The 24162-nt window shown below is 50.5% G+C and overlaps 1 protein-coding gene across 3 annotated transcripts in view; it reads right to left on the reverse strand.

The window, feature by feature from the left end:
* The window catches only part of CASZ1 (castor zinc finger 1), a 65761-nt gene that overhangs the window by 28804 nt on the left and 12795 nt on the right, over positions 1-24162 (reverse strand). For 2 of the 3 annotated variants that reach the window (XM_064172334.1, XM_064172333.1), the window contains exons 1-4: positions 18216-18932; positions 9668-10508; positions 6656-6724; positions 1799-1889 (exon numbers count right to left, since the gene is read on the reverse strand). In XM_064172334.1, the coding sequence (XP_064028404.1) occupies positions 1799-1889; positions 6656-6724; positions 9668-10508; positions 18216-18822 (1608 nt within the window). In that variant the 5' untranslated portion in view covers positions 18823-18932. Of the gene's footprint in view, positions 1-1798; positions 1890-6655; positions 6725-9667; positions 10509-18215; positions 18933-24162 lie in introns of those variants that run through there. The other variant, XM_064172335.1, reaches the window with a different exon arrangement.

The raw sequence follows: 24162 nt of genomic DNA on the forward strand, positions 1-24162 counted from the left end.
CCCCCCATGGCACTGGGGGGATGTCCAGACTGTGCTCCCTGCAGCTTTAAGATGGCAACTCTTCTCACAATTTTAGCTGCTACTATCTCAAGAACTGCTATAGTTAGAAAGCAAACCAGTGAACTGAACAGCCTACAAGCAAGTAATTCAAGCTTCCAAATCACTCACTGTGGTGGTTAGCAAGGCACTGGCTGCCACATTCATGCCAGACTAGAAACTGGGAAAAAACTCTCTGCCTTTTTATAGTGCCTTCCCATTGTAAGTCTTCTGCCTCCCCTACGAGGTAGAATGGCTTCATTAGGAAAATGGGGCTCAGCTAAATCTGCACGACCAGAACATTCTCTTCATCCTCTACCTGAAGTAATAAAGGGGTACCCCTCTGTCAGAGCAGGCTAAGTGCCTTTAAAATGAAGCTTTTCATTTCTCTTTCCCACAGACATCAATATTTAACAGAGAAGGTGGGAAAGTAAATCTGATTTTTTTAAAAGAAATCAATATCCATTTATTTTGAGGAGTAATTGAAAAGGCCTGGATTCTAATGTTTAACAACTTTTCTAGTCTCCCTCACAGGAAACCAATGATTATCACTTCCACTCTTCCCTCCTATAGTATCAATCCTGATCAATCTCATTGGCACTGGCACAGGAATGGGTGGATATGGATTTCAGCAGGAATCCCTTGGAGGCTGGAGGTATGATTTCCCAGGGCGTGCATACAGGATTGCTATTGCCAATCATTGTTAATTTGTGCCCACTTATTACAGAGCCTTACTTAGTCTAAAATATATCTCAGCCATAAAATAATTTGCATTTTAAAAAGCAGCCTAAATCCTTATTCCCTGTGAGACCAGACAGCTCCTTTGCAAGCAGCTTCCAGACTCCTTAGGAAATAATCATGAGGCCAATCATAATAATAGGTTTTTCTGTCTTTCCATCTTTTGTGTTTCTCTCTGGTGCAGAGATATCCGTGGCACAGTTGGGACAGACTCATCTTGACTACCAAATGCTGGGCTAGAAGGACCACTACATGCATCCCAGAGAAACTCTCCTTTCATCACTAGAAACCCACAGTCAAGCTCAGCAGATCCAAATCAATTTCCTCTGCTATGGTCAGACTCGTTCCTTTGAGACCCAAAGTCTACTGGGGTAGGGCTGGAGTTGTGTCTGTCGCACAGTGGAGGCAGCCTCTGGGATTCCCCCTCAGAGACAGCAGCCTGACCACAGGCATGGCAGAGCCCAACTCCCAGACCTGGAAGAGGGTAAACAAACACAGCACGTGGCCTGCCGGCTTGACGTTGCTCCCCTGGCACTTCTCCCAGCAATGACAGCATCCCACTGCTCCTGCCCCCAGCTTCCCCCACAAATCCCGGGCTGCTGCTGCTCTTATTGGGTGTTTTGTCGTAGATACCGCTGCCACAATGTCACTCGGGCAGCAGGAGGGAAAGAGACAGACGAACAGATCAGCATTCCCTACTTTCAGGCACAATTTGTAGCACAGCAGAATTTGTTCCCTCGGTTTCATTGATGCAAATCTGGAGTAGTTCCCACTGACTCGAGCTGATCTATATTCTGCTCTTGGTTATGGTGGGCTGGGTTTGGTTAAAGGGTGTTAGACTGAGTTAAATGGGAGCAAACCAGGGTTTTAGAAAGTTCAAAATAGACCTTGCCCTCTTTGAGAGCACAACAGTGAAGAGGCAAGTGAGTGCACGGGGGAGAGAAGCACAAGAGGAGACATTCTCCCCCGGGCTGTCCCTCTTCATGTTCAGGTAGCTGTGCTGACAACTTTTACCATTCTTTACCTGGTAGTTACACTCTGGGTCAAGGCAATGGTAATGTTCTCTGTACTGGTATGCACAGTGTATGTGTCCACAGTGCTGGCTGCCAGAGAACCTGCAAACAGGGACAGAGAGAAGAAAAAAGACACAATGAAACAGTGTCCTGGCAGTAGTGTCCATAAACCAGGTACAAATGAAGTAAGTTCTGCTTTTATCTCACTCATTTATGGACCTAAATCCCATTTCCTTTACCCACTCCAGAGGTGGTCACCCTCCTGCCCTCCTTTTCTTATTTATCACTATTTAAAGGTGTTTTTTGAGCAGGATCATTCAGATCCTGTCCATTCATAATCAGTCTGTCTTTCCCTTTGGAATTCATCTCCATTATCTAAGTTGCTTACTTGGGGAAGAGTAAGAAAGGAGAGTTCCTCCAAGTAAGTATGTAAAATTCTCATGAGTGAGCTTAGAAACCACACCAGTCAGTTCCCAGATATTTCCCATGCCAGAAGGAGACAAACACTGCTCAAAGATGGATTCTGAATTTCAGGTATATACCCAACAAGTAGCAACTCAGAAAAGCTCAGGCTTTCAGCTGTTTGTAGGAGTTCTGTCTTTAACCTGTCTGATCACACTCTGGTGTCACACTAGAGTGAAGGTTGCAAACCACTGGATTCAGTGGTAAACCACACAGCCTGGAGCTGGTCATGGAAAGATGATACAGGAACTTGCAACAGATGGGCAGATGAGTGGAAAGATGGGTGAGATGGATCAACAGGAACAGAATGAGGTGTTTCAAGCAGACCATCTACACCTTCTGTGCACAACTTCTCCCATCCACAACAGCTAATCAATATTTTCCACATGGAAAGTATTTGCTCACAACCAAAACCAGTGCAAGGCAAAAGAACAGAGTTTTCAGGCTGCCTCTGAGGCAGTTAAAAGTAGGACACAAGAAGCATGAGCCAACAACACACACCTCATCCGTTTCTGCAAGCCACCACTGAGCACTCCACACAGCAGATGTGGAAACTCCCAAAATACAGGGCAGGAAAAAAGGCAGAAATGCCAGTTAATAACGACAGACAGAGCCAGCATATAATGTATTGACTGATAGCCACATCAGTAATTAGCAAAAGGGGACGATCCAGTAACAGGCTAATCAGTACAATGAACTCTCTGATGTATATTCTAGAGGACCCTGGAAGAGCTGAAGAGCTTGAAAGAGAAAAGCAGTGGAGAGAAGAGGACTCAGAGGGGAAACATTCAAAGATAAAGTACCATCTGCTCAAAGGTTCCTCAAAGGTTCCTCACGTCACTTAGTGCTAAACACAGCAGGAGTGCACATGATAAAGGGCATGGGAAAGAAAGAAGGAAGGGCAGTGGGTAAAAGAGAAAAAGGAGAGGAGTGAGTGTGGCCTGAAGCAATGAAGGAATGGAGCAGGAGCAGGGAAAACTAAGGATCATCATAAGGCAAGGTAATGCTAAGCTACAGCACAGGAAAATTCGGTATGAAAAGCTGTGCTAAAGAAGGTATTTCTGAAGCACAGTAAGGAAGAGGAGGTCAACTGTGGAGACAGCAGGGCCTCTAGGAGATGGAAAGGGGACTTAATTGACAGAAAAGATAGACATTGCTAAAAAATTAAATGACTTCTTTGCCTCAGCATTCACAAAAGGAGACAGGGACAGATGCCAGGAGCAGACATGCCTTTCCCTGGGGAAGGAGAAGAAATACTGCAGGAAATCAGGATCACGTCAGAACAGGTGATTGAGAAACTGGAACAAACCTCAGCAGCAAAGAAGAAATAAACCACAAGGCAAACAGCAAAGCTGGCTGCACAAACAAAGGTGTGGGACTGAAAGCAGAGGAAGCAATTCCTGCTCAGCACCCAGGTAACTGCAAGGCAGGTACAGGGCACAGGCAGCAGCCTGAGTCACCATGCCATTAACCAGGTACATGCAGCTCAGCAGCAGATCAAACCAACTGGTCCTGCTAGTCCAGGGCTTTATGTCAGCAACAGCAGCAGCTTTAAAGGAAATAAACTGCTATGTGGAAAGCTTCCTCCCTGCTCCACTGATGAGAGAGCAAAGAGCTGTGCAGAGCCCGAGAACTGTGGAGTGCAGGCCAGGCAGAGAGAAGAGGAAGACAAAGACCTTGCTGGCAAATAAACACATTTGAAGTAAAGCAGTCCAAAACAGCATCCAAAGTGATTATGCAAAGTGACCAGAGAAGTCAAATGCAGTAAGAGAAGGGCCAGACAGATCTGAGCATACAGGATGAGTTACTTGAAGCATCTTAGCAGGAGTAACTCACAGGCTCAGCTTGAAAAGCAACAGCTAAATAAGTACTCAAACACTTCAAACTGCTTCCTACCCTCCCTTCCGCGTGCTGCAGAAAGGTGTGTGTGGTGCCCACAGCTCAGCAGGGGAGAGGCAAGCGCTCTACCAAACCATGTGCTCGGGGAAGGAGGGAAGTGGCAAACCCAGCACAAAGGGGAGATTCTGCTCTTCCAAGTCTGTAAGGTTAGGCTCCTAAAGGGTTATATTTATCCTGTGTTTCTTCTGACACTTGAAACAGTTCAAAGCTATTAATTTTTAAAGCACAGCATCTGTTTAGCTTTTTCCTAACAGGAAAGCTTACACACCACACACTTACTGACACGCAGACACACGCGCACATTTACATGCGCGTCCTCCACGGTACATCGACACCCCTCCACAATTTCCACCCAGGCAGGCACACACACACCTGAAACAAGCCCATTTTATCACACTGAGATGCAGATCCTAACTCCCATATCGTTCACACAGACACGGATTCATTTTCACATGAGCAGCCCCCTCCCTCCACCTTCCCTTACTTTAACCAGTTCGTGGTTTGGGGTTTTGGGGTTTTTTTTCGGCCAGAAAGAACTAGTCTTGATCTGGCAAGAGTTAGAAAGAAAACCCAAGACAAATAAATAATAATAAAAATAATAAATAAAGAAGTCAGCATGCTTAGAGAGTGTTTACAGACTCATTACCCTGTAACGATGATGTGAAAGAAGGAAAAAAAACCAAACCCAGCCCAATTACAAGGGGGGAGGAAACCCACACAGAAATAAATATTTAAGCAAGTGCTGCCAGAAGCACCATCTGCTGAGGCACTAATAATAATAATATTTTTTTCTGTGGTCTTCCCCCCCTCCTTTCTTTTTTTTTTTTAAATTATAAATAGAGAGGGGGGTGGAGGGGGGGAAACAACCCAACCCAAACTAGCTAAGTAAGAGCTTTTGTTTTGTTGCGTGAAAGAATGGATTATCCCTGGGCAGCTTTTGGCAGTGGCTTTGGCAAACTCATTAAGCTAATTATGCAGTACAGACAAAGTGTCGTGTCTCTCTCCCACCACCCCTTGATTTTAAGGCTTTAAACTGTTTTTAAAACCGTGTGTAAATTGAAGGGAAGTGGCTGTGCTGCCAACGAGCGGCTTGTGGAGCTTTTGAAGCAGGATGTGGTGTCCCTTTGCTATCTCACAGCCTCCCCCAGTCACCTGCCTGACCCAGGGAAAGGGGCTTGCAGAGCACTGCCAAGAGTAGATGCGGGTGAAGTGTCTACACGCCCTCTGCTCGAGAGGGGAACTGGGGACAGAAGAGGTGGCAACTCCTCCCTCACTGCAGCCTCTGTGATTCCTGCAATCTCAGCACTAAAAGGGTGTTGCTTCTTCTGCCCCATGCAAAGATGGGCTTAAACCTCTGCTTCCATTCCTACACTCTGACAAGAGGCAGCAAGTTGTCACACGCTGCTTGAGAAGCTGCACGTGTTAGTGCAACTGTCCTCTCTTCCCATGTGGTCTTCTGCCCCCTTCTCCTGCACCGGGGGTTTGGGCAAAAGGGAGGAAAGGAAATGGCCTCTTGTTCCACTCTGTTCCCACACACTGGCCCTCTTGACGTGCCAAGATCTTCACTTGCACCTTTCTAGCAGCTGACTGCTTCCCAGAGGGAGGCTCTCTGTAGACTCTGGCAAGGTGGGAAAGCACAGCACAGGTCTCCCTCCCCTCTTGTTAGTAAGTGCCCAAGCGCTGGTGGGAACAAACTCTCTGTTTTCCCCTCAGGAGAGAAGTGTTTGCTGGCTTTCCCAACCAGTATCTTTCTGTGCAACAGGGGCTTTCATGGTGAGCCCTCTCACAGCATGGATGGGGGACTCGACAGGCCAGAGGCAAAAGGTGATGGACCCTTTACACCACGAGCTGTAACACAGGCAGTTGTTGTGCAATAACCTCCACTGGCTCTCATGGCATTACTCTGCCTCACCACAACAGCCTTGAGCTCCCTCTCAGCACTGCTCATTCCTGACTTAAGCTTGCCCACAGCAGTGATAATGTGCCCCAGCCTGTGCTGTATTCAGTGAGGGCTTCTCTTATACATGAGCTGCAATATTTATTTTCTAGGATAAACAATGATAGCAAAACCTGCCTAAACTTGAGACATTTGTGAATTCTTCCAACTAGATGCTCAGAGGTGCCCAGAGGTGCAGAGCTCAGAGAGCTCTGCCTCCCGCAGGCACTTGACATGGTAGGGAAAAAAGGCTGGAGACAACACAGTAAGAGGGAAGGAGAATGCCAGTGCAGAGGCAGCCCTCCCAGTTCAAATCCTGGGCTTCTGCAGTTTCCACTATTTGTCACAAAGTCTAACAGCTCTGGAGAGCCCAGCGTGCTCTTGGGCATGCCTGTACACCTCTCACAGCTACTGCTCTCCCAAGCAGGAGAACAGAGCAAGCACAGACGCCAGAGGGAAATGCAAGTGCTTTAAACACTTGATCCAGATGGACAAGACCTCATCCCTCCCACCACCACTCCACCTTCTCGCTTCCAGCCCTCTCCCCAAGAAAGTCAAGAGTTTTGCCTACCTGGCAATATACTTCTGGTAAATATTTACGTCTTCGCTGACAGCTGGCTTGTCAGTGGGTAATCCATTCCTGGGGAGAGACACACCGGGCACAGCTGGTTAGCAGGCAGAATAGGGCACAGTCCAAGCTCCTTGTTTCTCTCGGACAGCGAAGGCTCAGGGAAGAGCACCCAGCAGGGACACCCATAGTATTAACCTCCCTACCTCTTCAAATCCTTCTTTCCCTAGGGAACCACACATCCCACCCACCAGCCCTCCACCATGTTCCCTCTTTGCAGGACCCAGCTGAGTTTTTGAAGACAGTGAGAAGACCAACAATGAAAACCTGTTTCTATTACAAAAAAAATCTATCAGCCATGTACAAACAAGTGATGGCCACATGGAAACAAACACCTTCCTGAAGCACCTTGCAGTGCTCCCCTTATGTGCATGGAAGAGCCATCAAGACATGTCTGCCCCAGGTGCAACTCCAGAAGAGCCTTGGTGCTCCAGCCACACTGTGAGCTACTGTACACTTCCTATGGTCAGGGCACTGCTCCTCAGCACTGTCAACATGGCCACAGCAAACTTGATGGAACTTCCATTGCTGACTTTCACACAGGTACCCCAGCTCCAACAGCCAGCTGGGGCAAAAGTATTTATGTATTCTAATCCATGAGAAAACCAACCTAACAGCATCCAACTGTCACACAAACCCAGGTTACTTAACTTCTTTAAGAAGCAGACTAAAATGGCATCCTCAGTGAATTCAGCAAGAGGAAAAAGAGATATAGGGCCAGACTCCAGCCTACCCAAGAGACTATGGCTTACCAACCTAATCCCATACAGGCTGTGTGAGGCTCTTCCTTCCCAGTTTTGCCTGGACTCAACCTCTACTCTGCAGCATGGTTTAAACTCTGGCACAGAGTTAACTTGAAGTAGGTAGATTAGTTCAGGGCAGATTAATAGTGTTAGATGTGAAGAGTTTAAACCCAAGGCCAGAGTGTACCTGTGAGCATAAGGGGCAACTCCTGCCAGGTTCTTTAGTCCCAGTGGGGACTGTGATTGGGAAGCCAGGTCCCAGATACCACAGTTAGCAGCTTCTCCACCAGCACAATTAAAAGGCTGCTTTCTTTTACCATGAGAGTCTGGACTTAGTGAGCATACTGAAGAAGAGACTAAAGCCCCTTCTGTACTCCAGCATGGGATCACGCCACTGGTCACTGCCAGGTTGAAGGCCCTTGTCACCTCCATTCCTGCTGCAGCCCCATCATGATGCCCCACTTGAGGAAGTCCTATGGCTAGAGGAGGGATCACCATGGTGCTGCAAACCCACATCTTCAAGTGGCAGGAAACGAGCAAGAGAAAGGAAATCGAACTGAGATCCCAGTGCAACACCAAAGCTCACAGCACCCCGAGCATAGCTCAAGGATGGCCACTCCAGGAAGCTGAGTATTCTGCAGACTCTTCAGGCACAGAGTCCCTGGCCAAGTCACCCATCACACCAAGGCACTGTGCCTACAGGAGTATTTACAACACTCTTTTTCAGTAATAGGAGTCCCTGTTTGCCATCTGGAGCATATTCAGGGTTCACCCTGAACAGGGGCCAGATGCAAATCCTCTACCCTTTTCCATACACCTTAACCATAGAGCTCCCAAATCTGTCTGCAAGCAGCTGGGAGATGACTGCTGCAGGTGAAAGACAGGTAGCACCAGCTCTGCCTTCCATCTGGGGAAACATGGCAAGAGGGGGACAGAGATAGCAAAGAGCACTTGAGGGAGGATTCAGCCCAAGACCTCCTAGATTCACATATAAACATAAACCAGCCTTGCCCCTCAGTGGAAGGCAAAGTAGTAGGGCGAGTGTGATGGGACAACTGGAGAGGGACTTTTTATAAAGCCATGTTGTTACAGCACAAGGGGTAATGGCTTCAAACTCAAAGAAGGTGGATTTAGATTAAACATTAAGCAGAAATTCTTCCCCATGAGGGCGGTGAGGCACTGGATGGTGAGTTGCTCAGAGAAGGTGTGATGGCTCCAACCCTGCAAGTGTTCAAAGTCAGGCTGGATGGGGCTCTGAGCAATGTGGTCTAGTAGAAGCTGTCCCTGCCCGTTTCAGGGTTGGAACTAGATGATCTTTAAAGGTCCCTTCCAATGCAAACCATTCTATGATTTGGCACAGAAGTAGAGACCAAAGGTCCTAGACTTACTATAAATGACCCTCTCTCAGTGAGAAACAAGCAAATCCAAACAATGATAAAAAAGCAGAGATGTCCTCTCCTTCCTCCCTCTGCAGCCTCACATACATATGTAGCTCTTCTACAGCTACCACCTCTGGAAGTCACATTAAGAAGTAATCCAAGGTTTGGCAAGGCCTTCAGATATCTCCATTCAGTCCATGGCATCACTGCAGAGATTGCCAGCAGTGTATGTGTAGGAGGTTATTAGTGGTAATTGGGCTAATGAGTTTGCCCAGTCTAAGGGGTAATTGAATCACCTCTATTTGTGTAAGGAACAGCAAATTGAGAAGACACAGGCCTGGCCCCACAGAAAAATCACTGTACCTAACTCCTATGAAAATTGATGGGAATTGGGCACCAAAATGTCTTCTGAGTTCTGGGACAAACAAAAAGCCTCAACCTGCCAACAGTGAGGTCAGCAGAGTTTCGTTATTGAGTTAAAGGGAAGCAAGAATGAGGTTCTCCTACAGACACAGCAGGATGCCTGAGGGACTGGAAGGAGAAAAGGAAGTAGGTATAACCTTGATCTTAGAGTGCTGACTGCAATACATTCCCTTAGCTTTCACTTTATTCTATGAACCCGGACGCTACTGAGCTCTAGAATCATAGCTGTGACTGATACTAGCAGGCCACACCCTCAGTGCTAGTAAGACAGAGATGTAAGGTGCAACAGACGCTCCAGCAGAGAGCAAAAGGAAACATCACTTGAGCTGGAATTGCCCACTGAGCCACATACAGGCTTTAGGTATGACTCCTTCCTAGCACAAAGACAAGGAAAGCAGGAGGACACTTACTTCACTGTAGAGACTGTTCCAGTTGTGATGGAGTCTGTCTTGGAGAAAGTTGATTTCAGGTACTCAGGAGTGTTGAATGGCAATGAGACTGACTGCTCTGGCCCAGCCACAGGAGTGCTGCTGGGGGTACTGGTGAGGGAAGCAGGGGCCAGGCTGGGTGCTGGAGCTTTCACTGGAGTAAGCTTCTGAATGTTCCTCACATCATACTTGGAAGGCCGGCCTACCTTGCCTGTCTTGAACGCGATGGCTCCTCCCATATCTGGGCTTCCTTCTCCAGGCTTGAAAAGGTGCAGGTACTTGACATTTTCCAGGTCATACTTGGAGGCCTTCTTGTAGGTGTTGCCATTTTGTGGCCTGATGCTCTCACCTGTCTTCAGCTTCTGAATGTAGAAGTCGTATTTGGAGGCCCGTGACATCAGGCCCTGCATCTGGGAACTGCTGGGAGAGGGCAGCGGCAGGATGGTGGCTTTGGTCTCCGTCAGCAGGGAGGCATCTGGACCTGGCACCCGAATGGGCTGTGCCAGCACCGAGGAAGTTTCTTTGCCCAGCTTGGAGCCCAGCTCCTCAGATTTGGCCAAGTGCATGGGCCAAGGGAGCTGCTCTCCGGCTTTCAGCTTGCGGATGTACTCCTCATACTTGGAGAAGCGGGCGCGCTTGCTCACGGCGTCCTCGCCGGGCAGCGAGGCGGCAGCGGCGGCGGCCTCTGAGGTAGCAGCGTTCAGCTTGTCGAAGCTGATCTTGCGGGCCAGCTCGTCCCGCATGTTCTGGTCGTCGTAGCCGAACATGCCCAGGAACTCGTTCATGGTGGTGGCGGCGTAATCCCGCAGCGAAGAAGCTTCCCCTGTGGAGAAGCAAAGGCAGAGAGTCAGTTCTTCCTTCTCCTCCCATGCCGGCAGCAGCGGCAGGGAGGGGGAGCGAGGGGAGAGGGGAACATGATCTACTGACGTTTGGCTCACTTGTTAGGTTTTACGACTCTTAAATTAATTTGTTTTAAAAAAAAAAGTAATTAATACTGGGGTAAAATAAAAAGAGTTCATCAATGCCAGGAAAATCAATTTCCTAAATGTTCTAGCCGATGGCTTTTCAGTACATTAAACAAAGTTTCATAAATGTCTCTGCACTCTTGCCTTGGCCTAATATGACGAAAAAGTCGTTTTACTGGAAGTGAGACCAACGCCAATATGCCGAGGGTTGTACAGTTGTGTCCTTGTGTGTGTTTGTGTGTGGCAGGAGGTGTGCAGGGGGCAGGCGGCAGGGCGGGTAGGAACGCGTGAGAGAGGCTCTGTGTGCCGGTGGACAGCAGGGCTGAGAGCAGGCAGGACAGTGTGGTGTGAAATGGGCGAAGGAGACAGGGCAAGAGAGTGCACGGGGTGGAGCAGGAGTAGGACACAATGGCAGAGGGCACAGCAGAGATGGGAAGCAGCAGGGGTGGAGATGAATCGAGGTGGAAGAAGAGCAGCGAAAGCTGTATGCATGAGAAGCTTGGCAGTGAGGAATTGGGAGGGAAGGAGGAAAAAAGGCAAGACAAAGACAGGATAGCTCCCCATAGGTGCTGCAGTCCTTCCCTTCCCTGGCCATTTTGCAGAGTTCTTTCCACCCAGCTTACTCTTTTCCTTCTCAGTCCCAGTGACCACCAGAAAAGGGCCCACAGCTCAGTGAAGGCTGTGCAAACCTACAGGCAGCCTTCTGAGCACCCAGAAAAACTTCTGGTAAGACCAGGAAAGGGAGATATCCACACAGGTACCAAATAGCTAAGGAGCAATCTTCTATCCATCAGGATTTGGACTGAGGACAGAAAAGAGCTGTTGTCTTGATGTGGGCACCAGAGAGGGACAAAAAGCCTGTTTGCTGGAGGGTGAGTTGGGGAAGGAGCAGGAGGGGATTAGTCTACCTGAGCCTGATCATGGGGAGGAAGAATGAGGAAAAGCTGTCCTTCCCTGGTTCTCTCCCTCCCTTCTTCCCTCTCCTACTCCCTCAGGCAGTTGCACAGGCCACCAGGAGGGAAGAACACACATCTGGAGGTCACCCAATATCAGTGTAAAGGAGGAAATAAAGATTGCTCTGACATGCCAGCTTGGACTCATTTAGGCTTCACTCTGACACAGCGCTCCTCCTCCTCTCCCTCTTTCTTTCTCCTGCAGAGTAAAGGTTTACTGTGTGCAGGAGTCCTTCAAACCTCCCTCGTCATCTTTTCCAATCACTCACAGGCAAGCATGATCCTTCACAAGGAGCCAGCACAGTTAGGTAAACTAACGGCAGACCGGAGATTCGGGCATTGGGTCCTGCTCAACCCAAATGAACACTGCCTTGAAACACAATGCAGAAGAAAAGGGAGGTGCCAAGGCACAGCCACAGCACAGATCAGCAGATCCAAAGCATGAAAATGCCCCCCCAGGATTTGGGGGATCTGACAGCCAGTGATACCACACACCCAGGAATGCACATACATGAGTAGGTCTCCATGCACTCAAGCCCCAGTCAAGAGGCAAAGTCAAAGCCATCAGATTCTATGGACCAGTTTCCACAGGGCCATACAGAGGGAACATCAGCACTAAAACATGCAAGACCATGAGGGTCACCACACTCCTGCCTCAGTATTGCCTGGTACAGCTGTGTTCACATAGCAGAAGTGCTGCTGCACTACTGATGTCCAAGAATGGCAAGGCAAAGACAGTGCTTGAAGCCTGCAAGCAGGACAAAATCACAGCTGCTAAGTGCTGGGATTTGGTTTGACCAGAACCTTCCAGTTCTGGGCACTCAGGCCCAACATCCTGTACAGGATTTTGGGATGCCTGACTTCAGAATAAACAGTCTGTTAGCTACAGAATGGCTGGCAGTGCCCCTGCAATGTCTGCCTCAGGCTGTAGCTTTCTGTCCTCACACAACCTCCTGGGTCACTGCTAATCTTACAGGATGCTACATGCAGAATCAAGCCCCACAGTGTCCAATAATACTTGTCAGAAGGAAACCACAAGGAAAGGCTGCATTACTCTGTCCTCAGACATGTTATCATATTTCATCTGTGCTTTCCCACTTGGCCCTCTCCTGTGGCCCCTCCAACACCCTATCAAAGACATAAAGTTTATCTTTTACACACAGACATCTTAAATAATCTCATCTCGCTTTAAAGCAGTTCTTTTTACCTCTTTTTCTCTCTTCTCCACTTCCATTTCACTGTAACTCTGTGACCAAACGAAAGTGATTAAACTCATGAAATCCCTACTGGGTCTAACACTTTCCTCCTCCTGTTAAATCTGCCTTCCCAGTTCTGCTTTTCCTCTCTTTTTGGACCTGTAAAATAATTCCCTAGCCTCCTTTGCAATGCCCTGACTTCCATGCACTGCACAGGAAAACTCCAGCCAGCCTGGGCCAAACTGCAAGGGGAGAAAGAATACCACAGAGAGGATGTGATAGGAAATTAAACCATTAAGTGTGATTTTTACTAGCTGTAACAGCTAGTTACAGCTGAAAGGCAGCCAACCCCTTTCCTTCTTTATTCTAACCTGCAGCACACAAAAGAAGAGACCCCTTTTTCAATCCCACTTCTCAAATCAGTTGTACAAACTCAGCTTGGTTCAGTCCCTCCAGACTGAATCCAAAAAGGAGATTCCAGGAAAACTGGTCTTTTTGTAACAACAGAAGAATGGAAATGTTGTAGTTCAGCTCCACTTTAAACTTCTCTCATCTGCACACCTAGTCTTGGAAAGCATCTTGGGTGCCCATGTGCTCACACCTGAATTGGTGCAAACATTCAGATGCAAACCCCAAGACCACAGGAAAGGGGAAGGTGTCAGACCTTGCTTGAAGGTTTGTGAAGTCTGAGCTGGAGTTCAGCTTTCACTATCCTAGATTAATCCCCTCAAACACCTTACATTATGCTTCTCCTCTGCTCAAACTTGACTCCAGGTCATCACAGAATCAGTCAGGGTTGGAAGGGACCACAAGGATCACCCTGTTCCAACCCTCCTGCCATGCCCAGGGACACCCTACCCTAGATCAGCCTGGCCAAAGCCTCAGCCAGCCTGGACTTAAACACCTCCAGGCATGGGGCCTCAACCACCTCCCTGAGCAACCCATTCCAGGCTCTCACCATCCTCACGCTGCAGAACTTCCTCCTCACATCCAGGCTGAATCTCCCCATCTCCAGCTTTGCTCCATTCCCCCCAGCCCTGTCACTACCTGATAGCCTAAAAAGTCCCTCTTCAGCTTTTTTGTAGGCCCCTTCAGATACTGGAAGCCCACAAGAAGGTCACCTCAGAGCCTCCTCTTCTCCAGATTGCACAGACCCAACTCTTTCAGTCTGTCCTCACAGGAGAGGTGCTCCAGCCCTCTGAGCATCCTCCTGGCCCTTCTCTGGAATGCTCCAGTATCTCCACAGCCCCCTTGTTATAGGGGTTCCAGAACTGTATCACAATGCAGTATCACAATACCATCCTTGATTAAGCTTTACCATGTTGCTCAGTCCTTCCTCATCTACACTTGAGATGAAACCCTGGTTAGCTCCTACTGCTCACTGCCTACAAGCACACCTCCACTCACCCCAGCATGAGTCCACCAACGTACCCCCTACAGCCAAGACAACCTTCACTTCTTTGCACAGGCACCTAAGCAGAAGGCTAGAAACCCTTCAGTGGAGACACTGCATGGAAGGGAGCTTTCTCACCCACCACAAAGGTGATATGAGACCCAATCAACTCACTTCACACACACTTCCAAACAACAGTGAGAGGTAATAATTATTACTACCTAATTGAGAGAAAACCCTCCCCATACACAGACAGAAGTGAAGCAGGACAGCAGCTGGGAAACAAATCCCTGGGGGAAGTGCACAGCCCTGGAAGTCACAGGAATTGTTGTTCCTGAGTTGTCTTCTCTCTCCCCTGCACTGCATTTTCCCCCTCCTTCTCTACGTGATAATAAAAGGGCTCCCTCTCCCCTGGCTGCTGCTCTCCATTTGTGGGCATTGCCAAAGAGCAGAGATCTGTGTGTCTCAGAGCAGCTATCGTATCACAAAGGATCCGAAGCTAGCAAAAAAAAAGGGGCTAAAAATAGCCTGCAGCAGCACACTATATATGGAAGGAAAAGCAAAACAGCCCAAATGGAGTGCAAGGTCTGGGTACTGGGGGATGGGACATCCCAGCCAGGGCTCTGTCCTTTACTCAGCTTGGGAGGGAAAACATGTAAACTTGGGGGCTACAGGGTAATGAGCAAGAAACTGGCACTCATTGTGCTTGCTCTCCCAAGTGGAATCTCCTCAGGAAATTGTGAAGGGAAACCCTCCCTGTTGAAAGTGAGGCCAGCATCGCCTTTCCAAGGGACTTGGCCAACAGGCTAAGAAAAGAAAGGAGAACTCTGAAAGCTTGTATAGGGGAAGGCTCCTGGTAACTGCTTTAGCCACTGTGGAAGGAATGGGCAGGGTGAAGTACCTGGGACTGTATAGGAAAATCTCTCTGGGTAGGTGCACATCATGGAGAGACTGTGGAAAGGGAACTGCCAGAGACTGCAAGGATCAATCTAAATGCTACATGTAAATGTGTGCAGAGAACAATGGGGCAGCCAGTGGAGAGGGAAGGGTGTGCAGATGAATGAAGAAACCTATGTGCATACCCAGAGCAGCTTCTGACACCCATCTCCTGACAGCATGACTCCTGAACAGGTTTCCGAGCTGTACCAGAGAGGGAGGCACTGAAGGCAAGACTGAGCAGCAACTCCTTAGTCCCTTGTGTCCAAGGGGTGGCTCAGAAAAAGGAACAGGGATGCCAGACATGCATGTTCTCTATCTTGCCTCAAAGCATGAGGATTGAACAGCACAGACCAAGCTTTTGCAAACTCCTGCCTGATGCACAGCAATCCTCATGCTGACTTTGGAAGGGGACAAAGGTGGCAGAGATTTGGCATTAGGCTACAGGAGGGGCAAATTAAGGATGTGAAGAGCAGGTGAACTCCTGCAAAGCAGTCTCTGTATTTACACACCAGAACTTCAGGAAGCAGGAACTCTTCTCTGCCCCATGTAATTAGGATCACTTTCCTCACTGATCAAGAAAGCCCAGGTAGATGTAGGATCTGGTCTTTCCAGCTCCTGCTTTTCACCCAAGTCTAGCTGATCAAAGAAGTGCGAGTTTGATTTCAAATGCTGCTGAGCCGCGCCAGCTCTATATCCTCTGTGCCCGCAGAACCTTCAAACCCAGGTTGCTATGATGACCTTCCTGAAGCCACATTGACCGGGAGGGCAGAGCTATATTCCTCTCCTTTCATCCATCCTTTGATGCCTCCTGCTATACCCCAGCTCCTAGGAAAACCCTTGGTTTTCAGTATATCTCACTGGAATAAACTCATCTTGCAACCAGTAACACCAAGTCTGAGAGGACTTGGTGATAAATAGCTTAAAATCCATTTTCTGGAACACTGACAGAAAAGACAGAAGAGGAAAAGAACTCTGTCCTTTCCAAAGCAAGAGATGCTTCACTTTGTGCTTTCCAGGGAAACGCTGCAAACCACATTTACACCAGAGCTCTTGGAAACAGATGCTCAAACCCTGGCAGCATGTCTGTTTGCAAGTCAAATCCCACGTGGCTGGATATGTAAACTGGACCCCGTATGTGCCATTACCTGCCTTAAACATAAATGAGTCTTCAGCCCCCCATGAATGCTTCTCCATTTTTGCATAATCCTCTGACAATACAGCCCTACAAAGGCATTTCAGTGAGAACTCCTATCCCGGCGAGACCCCTCGGTTCCTTTGCATTTTCCCCAGTTTGGTAACCTATTTTTTACATTTCAGTTCCCCTCCTTTCGGTTTTCATAGCAAATAAAAGATGCAAACGGAGCGGGGGGAGAATCAAAACGAACTAAAAACAGAGTCCAGGCACAATCACCTTGTGTCTGGGAACGACAAGGGCTTTCCTATCAAAGGAAACTGAAGGTCACACTTTTCCTCATTGATCTTGCAATGTTTGTTAATTACTCTGTCACTGATGTGGCGAAGGATAATTAAACAGCTCTGTTTATATCTTATATGCATAATTATGTGCGCTGCCACTGAACTCGTGAAGACTAGCGAATGTGCCTCTCCAGAAGGGGAACGGACAGACGGAGATGAGTTTTGGCTGCGTTATTAACAGGAGGAGGAAAACAGGCGCGCACACAAAAGGAGCAAAGTCTGATGGATTCACCAAGTGCTGAGACCAGGGGAGGGGTGCGTGCAGGTGGAGCAGATTAAGGGGAGATCTTTCAATTACAGATCCGGCCCAGCTGAGTGACAAATTGGGGGAGGGAGCTGTTCTGCCCTAATGGAGAGAATTCAATTTACCCGAAGCTTTTACCAAGGCTTAGCACTCATACGGCCCCCAGATCAATCCCTGGGGAAGCTGGGTTTCAAAAAACAAGGAAGAAATTAATCTGGGGTTTTCCCCAACACCTCTTGCTGAATTCAGGTTCTGAGAGAATCGCAGATACAATGTAGAAACTATCTGAAAACTATAAAAGCACACACAGCCTGGAGGAAAACACCTTGCAACAGCACACGAGTGGGCTCCTGGGCTGGAGCGGGGGTGGGGGGGATACACCGGTTTGGAGCTGGCAGTTTCCCCACTGCGAGCCTGAATTCAGAGTGTGCTGCCCCAGCAGCAGCACTGCAGGACAGGTCCCCACAGCTGCCTCATGAATTTAAGCAGCCCCTCTGGCTGGGATGAGTGGGCACGCAGCAGCAAAAGGACGCATGTTGGAGGGCTCCCTTACGAGCTCTCATTACTCACCCCGGAAGGCGCACGGCAGGCCAGTCGGGAACAGCAGACCAAGACCGGCTGTGCCGGGGCAGCTGCTCACCCCACACTTCTGGAAGCACCTCGGCCCAAGCGCCGGGGGAGAGGGGAGCAGTGGCAGAGCTCGACAAGTCCCGCACAGGACACGCAGCCTCCCCGCGTCGGCTGTCTCGCCGCCAGCAGCTGTGGGGCGGCTGGGGCCGGTTCCGGCCGCCCAGGTGCGGCCGCGCGGACTGGCGGCACCCGCCCGGCCCCTCCCTGCGCCCCTTCCCGCAGCCCCACGGCAGCCGGGGCACGGGGCAGCCCTGCACCCCTGCGGGCAGCAAGTGGGCACCGGGCAGAACAGTACCACAAGTTATGGGTCTTCCCCCGCACCCGGGGCTCCCGTGGGCAGCTCCGATCTCGGCGATAATTACCCACTGAGGCACTCTGCTTTTTTTCCCCCTCTCGTGGATATTCATGAACAGGAGACCTGCACACACGACAGCTGTCTCCATCCAAATGCTGTGAAGGAGTTTATAGGGAAGATCTGTTCTACCATGGCGTGTGGGAAGAGCCATCCAGCCACATCCACCCTCACAAACACCCCACTTGGGAAGGGGAGGCTGCAGCAGAGGCAAACTCGGCATGATCCCCAGAGCAAAATGGCAGCACTCTGCGAGAGGATTTGGGCTCCCAACCTTCCCCTCGCTTGCCAGACACAGACGGTACCTGGCACAGACACTCAGCAACACTCTGTCTGCCCCACAGAAAACGCTGAAGCTGGGTGGCAGGGGCAGAGGGCTCACCTGAGGTGGCTCCTGCTCCCAGCTTGGAGCCTGTTTCACCACTGGAGGACCGGTAGGCATCGTCCTTCGAGGCTGTCCCATCTGAATCCCTGTCATCCAAGAAGCTGCCATCCTGCGAGCCTCTCAGAGCATCTGCTTCATCCCCATTATCTTCCTCGTCACTGCAGCCCTTGGGCTGCACCATGTAGACCCCTTCGGGGGGCACCTCTGTGCTCTCGGCGCCTTTACATTCCTTGCCTTCCGCTCGCCCCAGCAAGGGCTCCTCGTTGTATTCCCCGTTCACCCACTTCTCAATCACCTCCCTCCTTTTGTCCTCCTCAATCTTCTGCACACGGCTGAGTCCATCTGAGAACTCTGTCCCCAGCTCCTTGGTCGCAGGCTGAGGCAGGTCCTTGTTGCTGCTCTCCCGCTGCGGGCCCTTGTCCACTCGCGCTTGTTCGGCTCCCCCGTGGTCGAAGACGACCTGGCGGCTCAGCTTGGCACAGATTGCGTTTAGCTTCAGGCCACCTTTGCGCTTGGCAGCCATTGTGGGTTTTCCTGAGGCTGCGTCAGTGCATATAGTTTTTTCAGCTGGAAAGAGAGAGGGGGAAAATGAGGAGGAGGACATTAGTGAGATCAGACAACTTGAACCCAAACAGTAAATGGCTGATCCCAACCCAACAGACCCTGAGGCATGGGCACTGCCATCCTCTGAAAGGTATGACTGACATCTCCTAAGCTCTCAAGTGGAAGCCCAGCCAAGAGAACCCAGTGAGGTTCCAAACCTGCTGGTACAAAAGAACCACGCTGACCTCGAGGAGGAGGCACTTATTTATGCTGGAACTGAGCTGAGCTCAAAAGGCCCCAGACACACCAGGCAGGTGAATGTGGTACAGAGCAGCCTTTGCTCCTAGCTTAGGGAGGATATGAAGTCTGTTAAAAGCTTGACTTGCTCTCTCCTTCAGACTGCAGTACCAACTGCTTTTAGGACCCCATCTCTATCCTAAATGTGTTGGCTGCCAAAACCACACCAGTCAGCAACTGCATCAAAGCACCTGTAGCAGAGAGAAGAGCCTAACTCTAGGGACAGTGAGGAATTCAGTTAATGGGGTTTACACGTAGTCTCAGAGAAAAGAACCAGCATGCACCAGAAAGAACCAGCACAGCGGACAGAAGCCCTGGCAAGAGTGTGTACTGGAGCACCAGACTGGCGTGTGGCAGTCGAATGGGAGAATGTGGCCTTGGGTTGGTATCAGTTCTCAGGCCTCTTTGCCTGCTTGCTCACTCTCTGTCACACACACAGGAAATTCTGCTCTCACACTTCCCAGCACAATCAGCTAATTAGTGTGGGCTTGTTATTTTAATGTAGTTTATTCATATGTGACAGCTAGTAAAGGAGGGGCAAGAGAAAGTGGGGGGAGAAGGGAAGAAGGTAAGGTCTTAACTTCAAGGTCACAGAGAATCTTGAACTAAATGGTCCCTGTCAGAGACACCTGCATAATTATTGCACCGACAATTAGCAAGACTCAATCGCAAATAAAAGCAAAAACCTGATTCTAAAGCAGCTGCATTGTGTTATTTCCCTCTTTATTTGCAATACCTCCAAGAGACACTCAGACTAAGCAGGGTTAAAGGTCTCAGGGCAAGAAGTGCACATGGTCTGACTCTTCCTCCAGCACACAGTGCCCAAGCAGACCCTACCCTGCCCCAGGGCTCCGGAAGAGCACCCACTGAAACACCTGGCAGACTTCCATGCCACTGGAGTTACTGTGGGGACATTGCTGGAGGTCCCTCCAAAATCTACCCTTGGACTTTGTCACAGTGAAAGAGGAGCCCATCACATGGAGAGCAAAGAGAAACCGTCTTCAGACCTGGAATGGTGGGAACGGGTTCCTCCGCTGCTGCACAGGATTCCCTCGTGGCAGCTCAGCCCACACCTCCCTGTCACCAGCACAGAGGTGCTGCTCCACAGAAGCACAGTGAGATTAATCAGACCCCCTACAATGCATTCAGAAGCCATCGTGACAGCCCCTAATCCCATAACATGACAGCCCAATACAAACAGACTGAAACTTTAGACCTGCTGTCCAAGAGCCAGAGAGTGGCTGCTTAGCGTAAACTCCTGACAGCTTCAGACACGCTTCCCTGTCAAGGACTGCAAGAAAAATACCCCCCCGACAAACAGATCAGCCCCCCACACGAAGGGAGGCAAAGCGTACTCCTCCACTGCCCGAACGCACCCCGCAGCCCCTATCACCAGCGCCTCCGCGCAGTCACGCTTTCAGCAAGGGACGCACAGGCTGCCCAGACAGGTGCCCCCCGCCCCGGAACGGCAGCTGTCGGGGGGCTGTCTGCACCGGCACGCCGCCTCGACGCGACCGCGCACCTACGGCTTCCAGAGTCCCATCTCTCCAAAACACATTCTGCTGCAGCTCCCCATGCCTCTCCCTTTCACACATTCCCCCAGTCCTCACGCATGCAGATGGGCACAGGCAGACGCCCATGAAGCTGCAGAAGTCTCTGTCTGCTGGCACCTTCCCTTCCCATCACATTCCCACTCTATTTAGGGTAGAAAGTGAAGGCCGATCCTATGCGCAACTGGTACCACAGAGGGAATCTCAGGAGGCTGCTGCGAGCTCCAGCTGGAGCCCGGCCAGGACACCTACAGCTCCCGCCCGTATGCTCGGGCGAGGGGCCAGCGGAGCCTCGACGGCTGCAGGTGGTCCGGACGGTGCCTCCCGCGCACTGCGTTGCCGGCCCGAGGCTGGGGCACTGGGTCAGCACTGAATCACTGCGCCGCTCTCCCGAAGGGACGCTGCCTGGTGATTCCCTGGCCACGTTCTCACCATACCCAGCCCAGCTTAGCTGGTGAGATCAGCACTGCTCGCCGCTGGAGATAACTGGGAGGCAGACACGCCGCAGCCTAAACCCTCGCTGCCCTCCCCCGTTCTGCAGCGAGGGCAGGTCCCATTATTCTGGTCTGGAGGTGAGCAGCCAAGTGCGTGCACCAGCCGGCAAGTGAGTATATAAATATTTATTCAAAGGAAGAGAGGAACAGACGTTCCCGAGGCTGCACTTGCCGCGTACGCAGCAACTCCAGGGAGCCTGCAACTTGTCTTCCATTCCTGTTCCTGCGTCTTTCCAACTCACACACTCTGGCTTTGCCCTTTTGCCTCCCCAGCTTCTGCCCCACAGCTTCGTCTCTGCATCATCCTATCTCTTCTTGTGTCTGGGACTTCTTCTGTGAGCACAGCAATACTGTGCTTTCAGATTTTGAGAATCTTCTCCTAACGTTTAAGTTAAAATAAAGTGAGTTTTGCAAATGAACCTTTCAAAGCTAACCCTCCCAGAGACCTGCTCTGTACTACCAGGGCTATTACACATCTCCATTTCACTGCTGCACACCTGGCTGCAGAAGATCAGAACTCCCAGCGGCTTCTGCCAGCCTTGCAACCAACTCCTCACAGGCCTGAATACAGCATTTTGTCTTTCCATTGCCTTATTTCCTTGTCTAGGGAAAAGAAGGCACATCACCCATTTCAACATTTCTGTTCCCCTCTTTTAGTCTCCCAATTTCCAAAGCAGAAGGAAACCTCTTCTTACAAAGCAATACTGGAGACAGACATCTTGCCGAAGGGGACCAGAGCATCCAGGTCTCATTCACTCCGGCAGAGGAATGGAGCATTCAGCTGCTGAATGAAGGACTCTCAATCTGCCCAAGGTCAGGACTGTCAGGCAGGGAGGGACCCCCGAAGCCAGGTAGAGGCTCCCTCCCGACAGGCTGAGCTCCCCACCCCAAGTCACCCCACGTCTCCATCGCACTGTTTAAAGATTCCGGGCTAAGTAAACATCCCCCTTCATTTTCTCCGTCTAAATAGAAATGTTTTGATTTCACATCAATCTGAGGAAGCCGTTTATAACCTGAGCCTGTCACACGGACTTTTCATCTCTGCCCAGGACAAACTCTCCCACATGCTCTATTTACACTGAGCACTTCCTCTGAAAACAATGCCACTGGGAGTTTACTCCATTTGCCCCCTCCCCACACCCTGCCAGGAGACATCGGCTCCCTCCACTCTGCACTCAGCCCCGTGGCATCTTGAGAGCAAGCCTCTCTCTGCAGGAAAGCCATGGCTTGCTGCAACCAGGCCTGGCAAAGAGGAGGACAAAATCCACCTTGCTATTTTGCTGCCCTGAACTTGCTATTGACAAGCTCCCCCACCACTCTGCTTTCCCCCAGTCCCCCTGTGCTGCCAGCACCCTGCGTACAGCCCCAGGCTCTCTCCTTCTACACAGTCTCCAAAGCAATACTTTCTCACCCATAAGCTCTATGGTGGGTGCTGCCAAGGTGGGCATGGCTTAGCTCTGCCTAGCCAAAGGAAAGGCAAGGGTTGTGGGGGTGCACCATGCCTGGGGGCATCATGTCTGGAAAGGGAGGGCTTTGTAGCATGGGCAGAAAGAGGGCATCCCAGCTGAGGGGCAAACAGAGCTTTGCAGGGAGAGGAAACGTGTGGCGTTGGCATGGGGTCAATGAAGTTTAATGGCCACAGTGGTGGTGGGTTGAAAGTCAGACCTGATGATCTTAGAGGTCTTCTCCAACCAAAACAATTCTGTGATCCTATGAAACACTCCCCTGTAAAGGGGATAAATGGGGTGAAAAAGGGATGCATGGGAGCTGGAAGAACCAGCTGGCATGGGTAGAGGAGAAAGGGCCCTGGCTGTGTGACAGGAGCTCAGTGGTGTGGAATGATCAGGGGGTGCAGGGAGGACCCTGTGGGATGAGCCAAGGGCTAGGGAGGGGCAGGAGAGAAGGGGAAGGAAGGCCCATGCTGTGGAGAGAGGGGTGCTGGCTGGGGAGGGACAGCACGCTGTCACTTCAGAGGGCCGGGTACGTCGAACAGATGGAGCTTTCATATTCCTATTGAAGAGTTTTAAGCCCAGCTGAGCAGCTCCGTTCAAGAGGGAGGTCCCAGTGCCAGCTTTCCAGGAGCTGCAAGCTCTCATTCAATTAATTATTAACAGCATTATTTGGGGCGGGGAGGGGGAGGGAAGGAGCCCGACATGCTGCACAGTCCTTTTCTTTTTTAACCACTGTGGTACAAACTTGACTGGAGAGACTCCAGTCTGCCCAGGAGCCCCAAACAGAGAGGGCAGCATGGCTTGCTGGGGTGCGGTCAGGATGCTGCATGGGGGAGCCTCTCCACACTTGAGCTGTGGTCCCTAAGATAGAGACAAACCTTCACAGCAGAAGGCCACGGGAGCATTTGGAACATGCTTCCCCAGAGCAGTGCCCTGGCACTGCCCAGTCACACGCCAGGAGGAGGCAGGGAAGACAGCCAAACGCTCAGCCCCTTCCAGAAAACGTTTCCTCTCCCCTGGTGCATTATCCCAGGCAGGGCCAGGGCAAGGGCAGCAGCAGCCCAGGCATGGCCCACAAAGTGCGAGAGTGGATTTAGTGTGTGTATTTTCCCCTCTTCAGTTTATCAATAAAACATTTTATTGCTTTTAGCCCAGGAAATGACCTTGGATTAGTGGATGCTGTCTCTTCTGGCTGACCTTGGGGAGTTCACAGAGGCTCTTTAACAACCTCCTCTGCCCTGCAAGCATGGATCCTGCCTGTGTGTGTCTGCGTGCAGCCGGGGAAAGCCCTTGGTGCTAAAGTCAGACCTGACAGGCTCCAGCTCAGCACTGGGCAGAGAGAAGGAGAATCAAAGACGTGGGAGGAGAAACGAAGTGAGCAGCCAGCTCAGGAAACCCTGCCAGCTACACTCCCTGCGTTCCCAGAGCTGTGAGGGCTCTCCCTACACAGCCCATCCACAAAGCGTGGAGAAAAGCTGGGGACTCTGCTGTGGTCCCCATGGCTGGTGCCTGTGCAGTCTGCACTGCATGGCCTTCTGCCTGCCACACAGCCGACTCCTGCCATACATGAGGCCACTTCTCTCCCTATTTCCAGTCTCCGAGCCTGGTT

Source organism: Pogoniulus pusillus, chromosome 36, assembly GCF_015220805.1.
Source record: "Pogoniulus pusillus isolate bPogPus1 chromosome 36, bPogPus1.pri, whole genome shotgun sequence".
NCBI classification, from domain to species: domain Eukaryota; kingdom Metazoa; phylum Chordata; class Aves; order Piciformes; family Lybiidae; genus Pogoniulus; species Pogoniulus pusillus.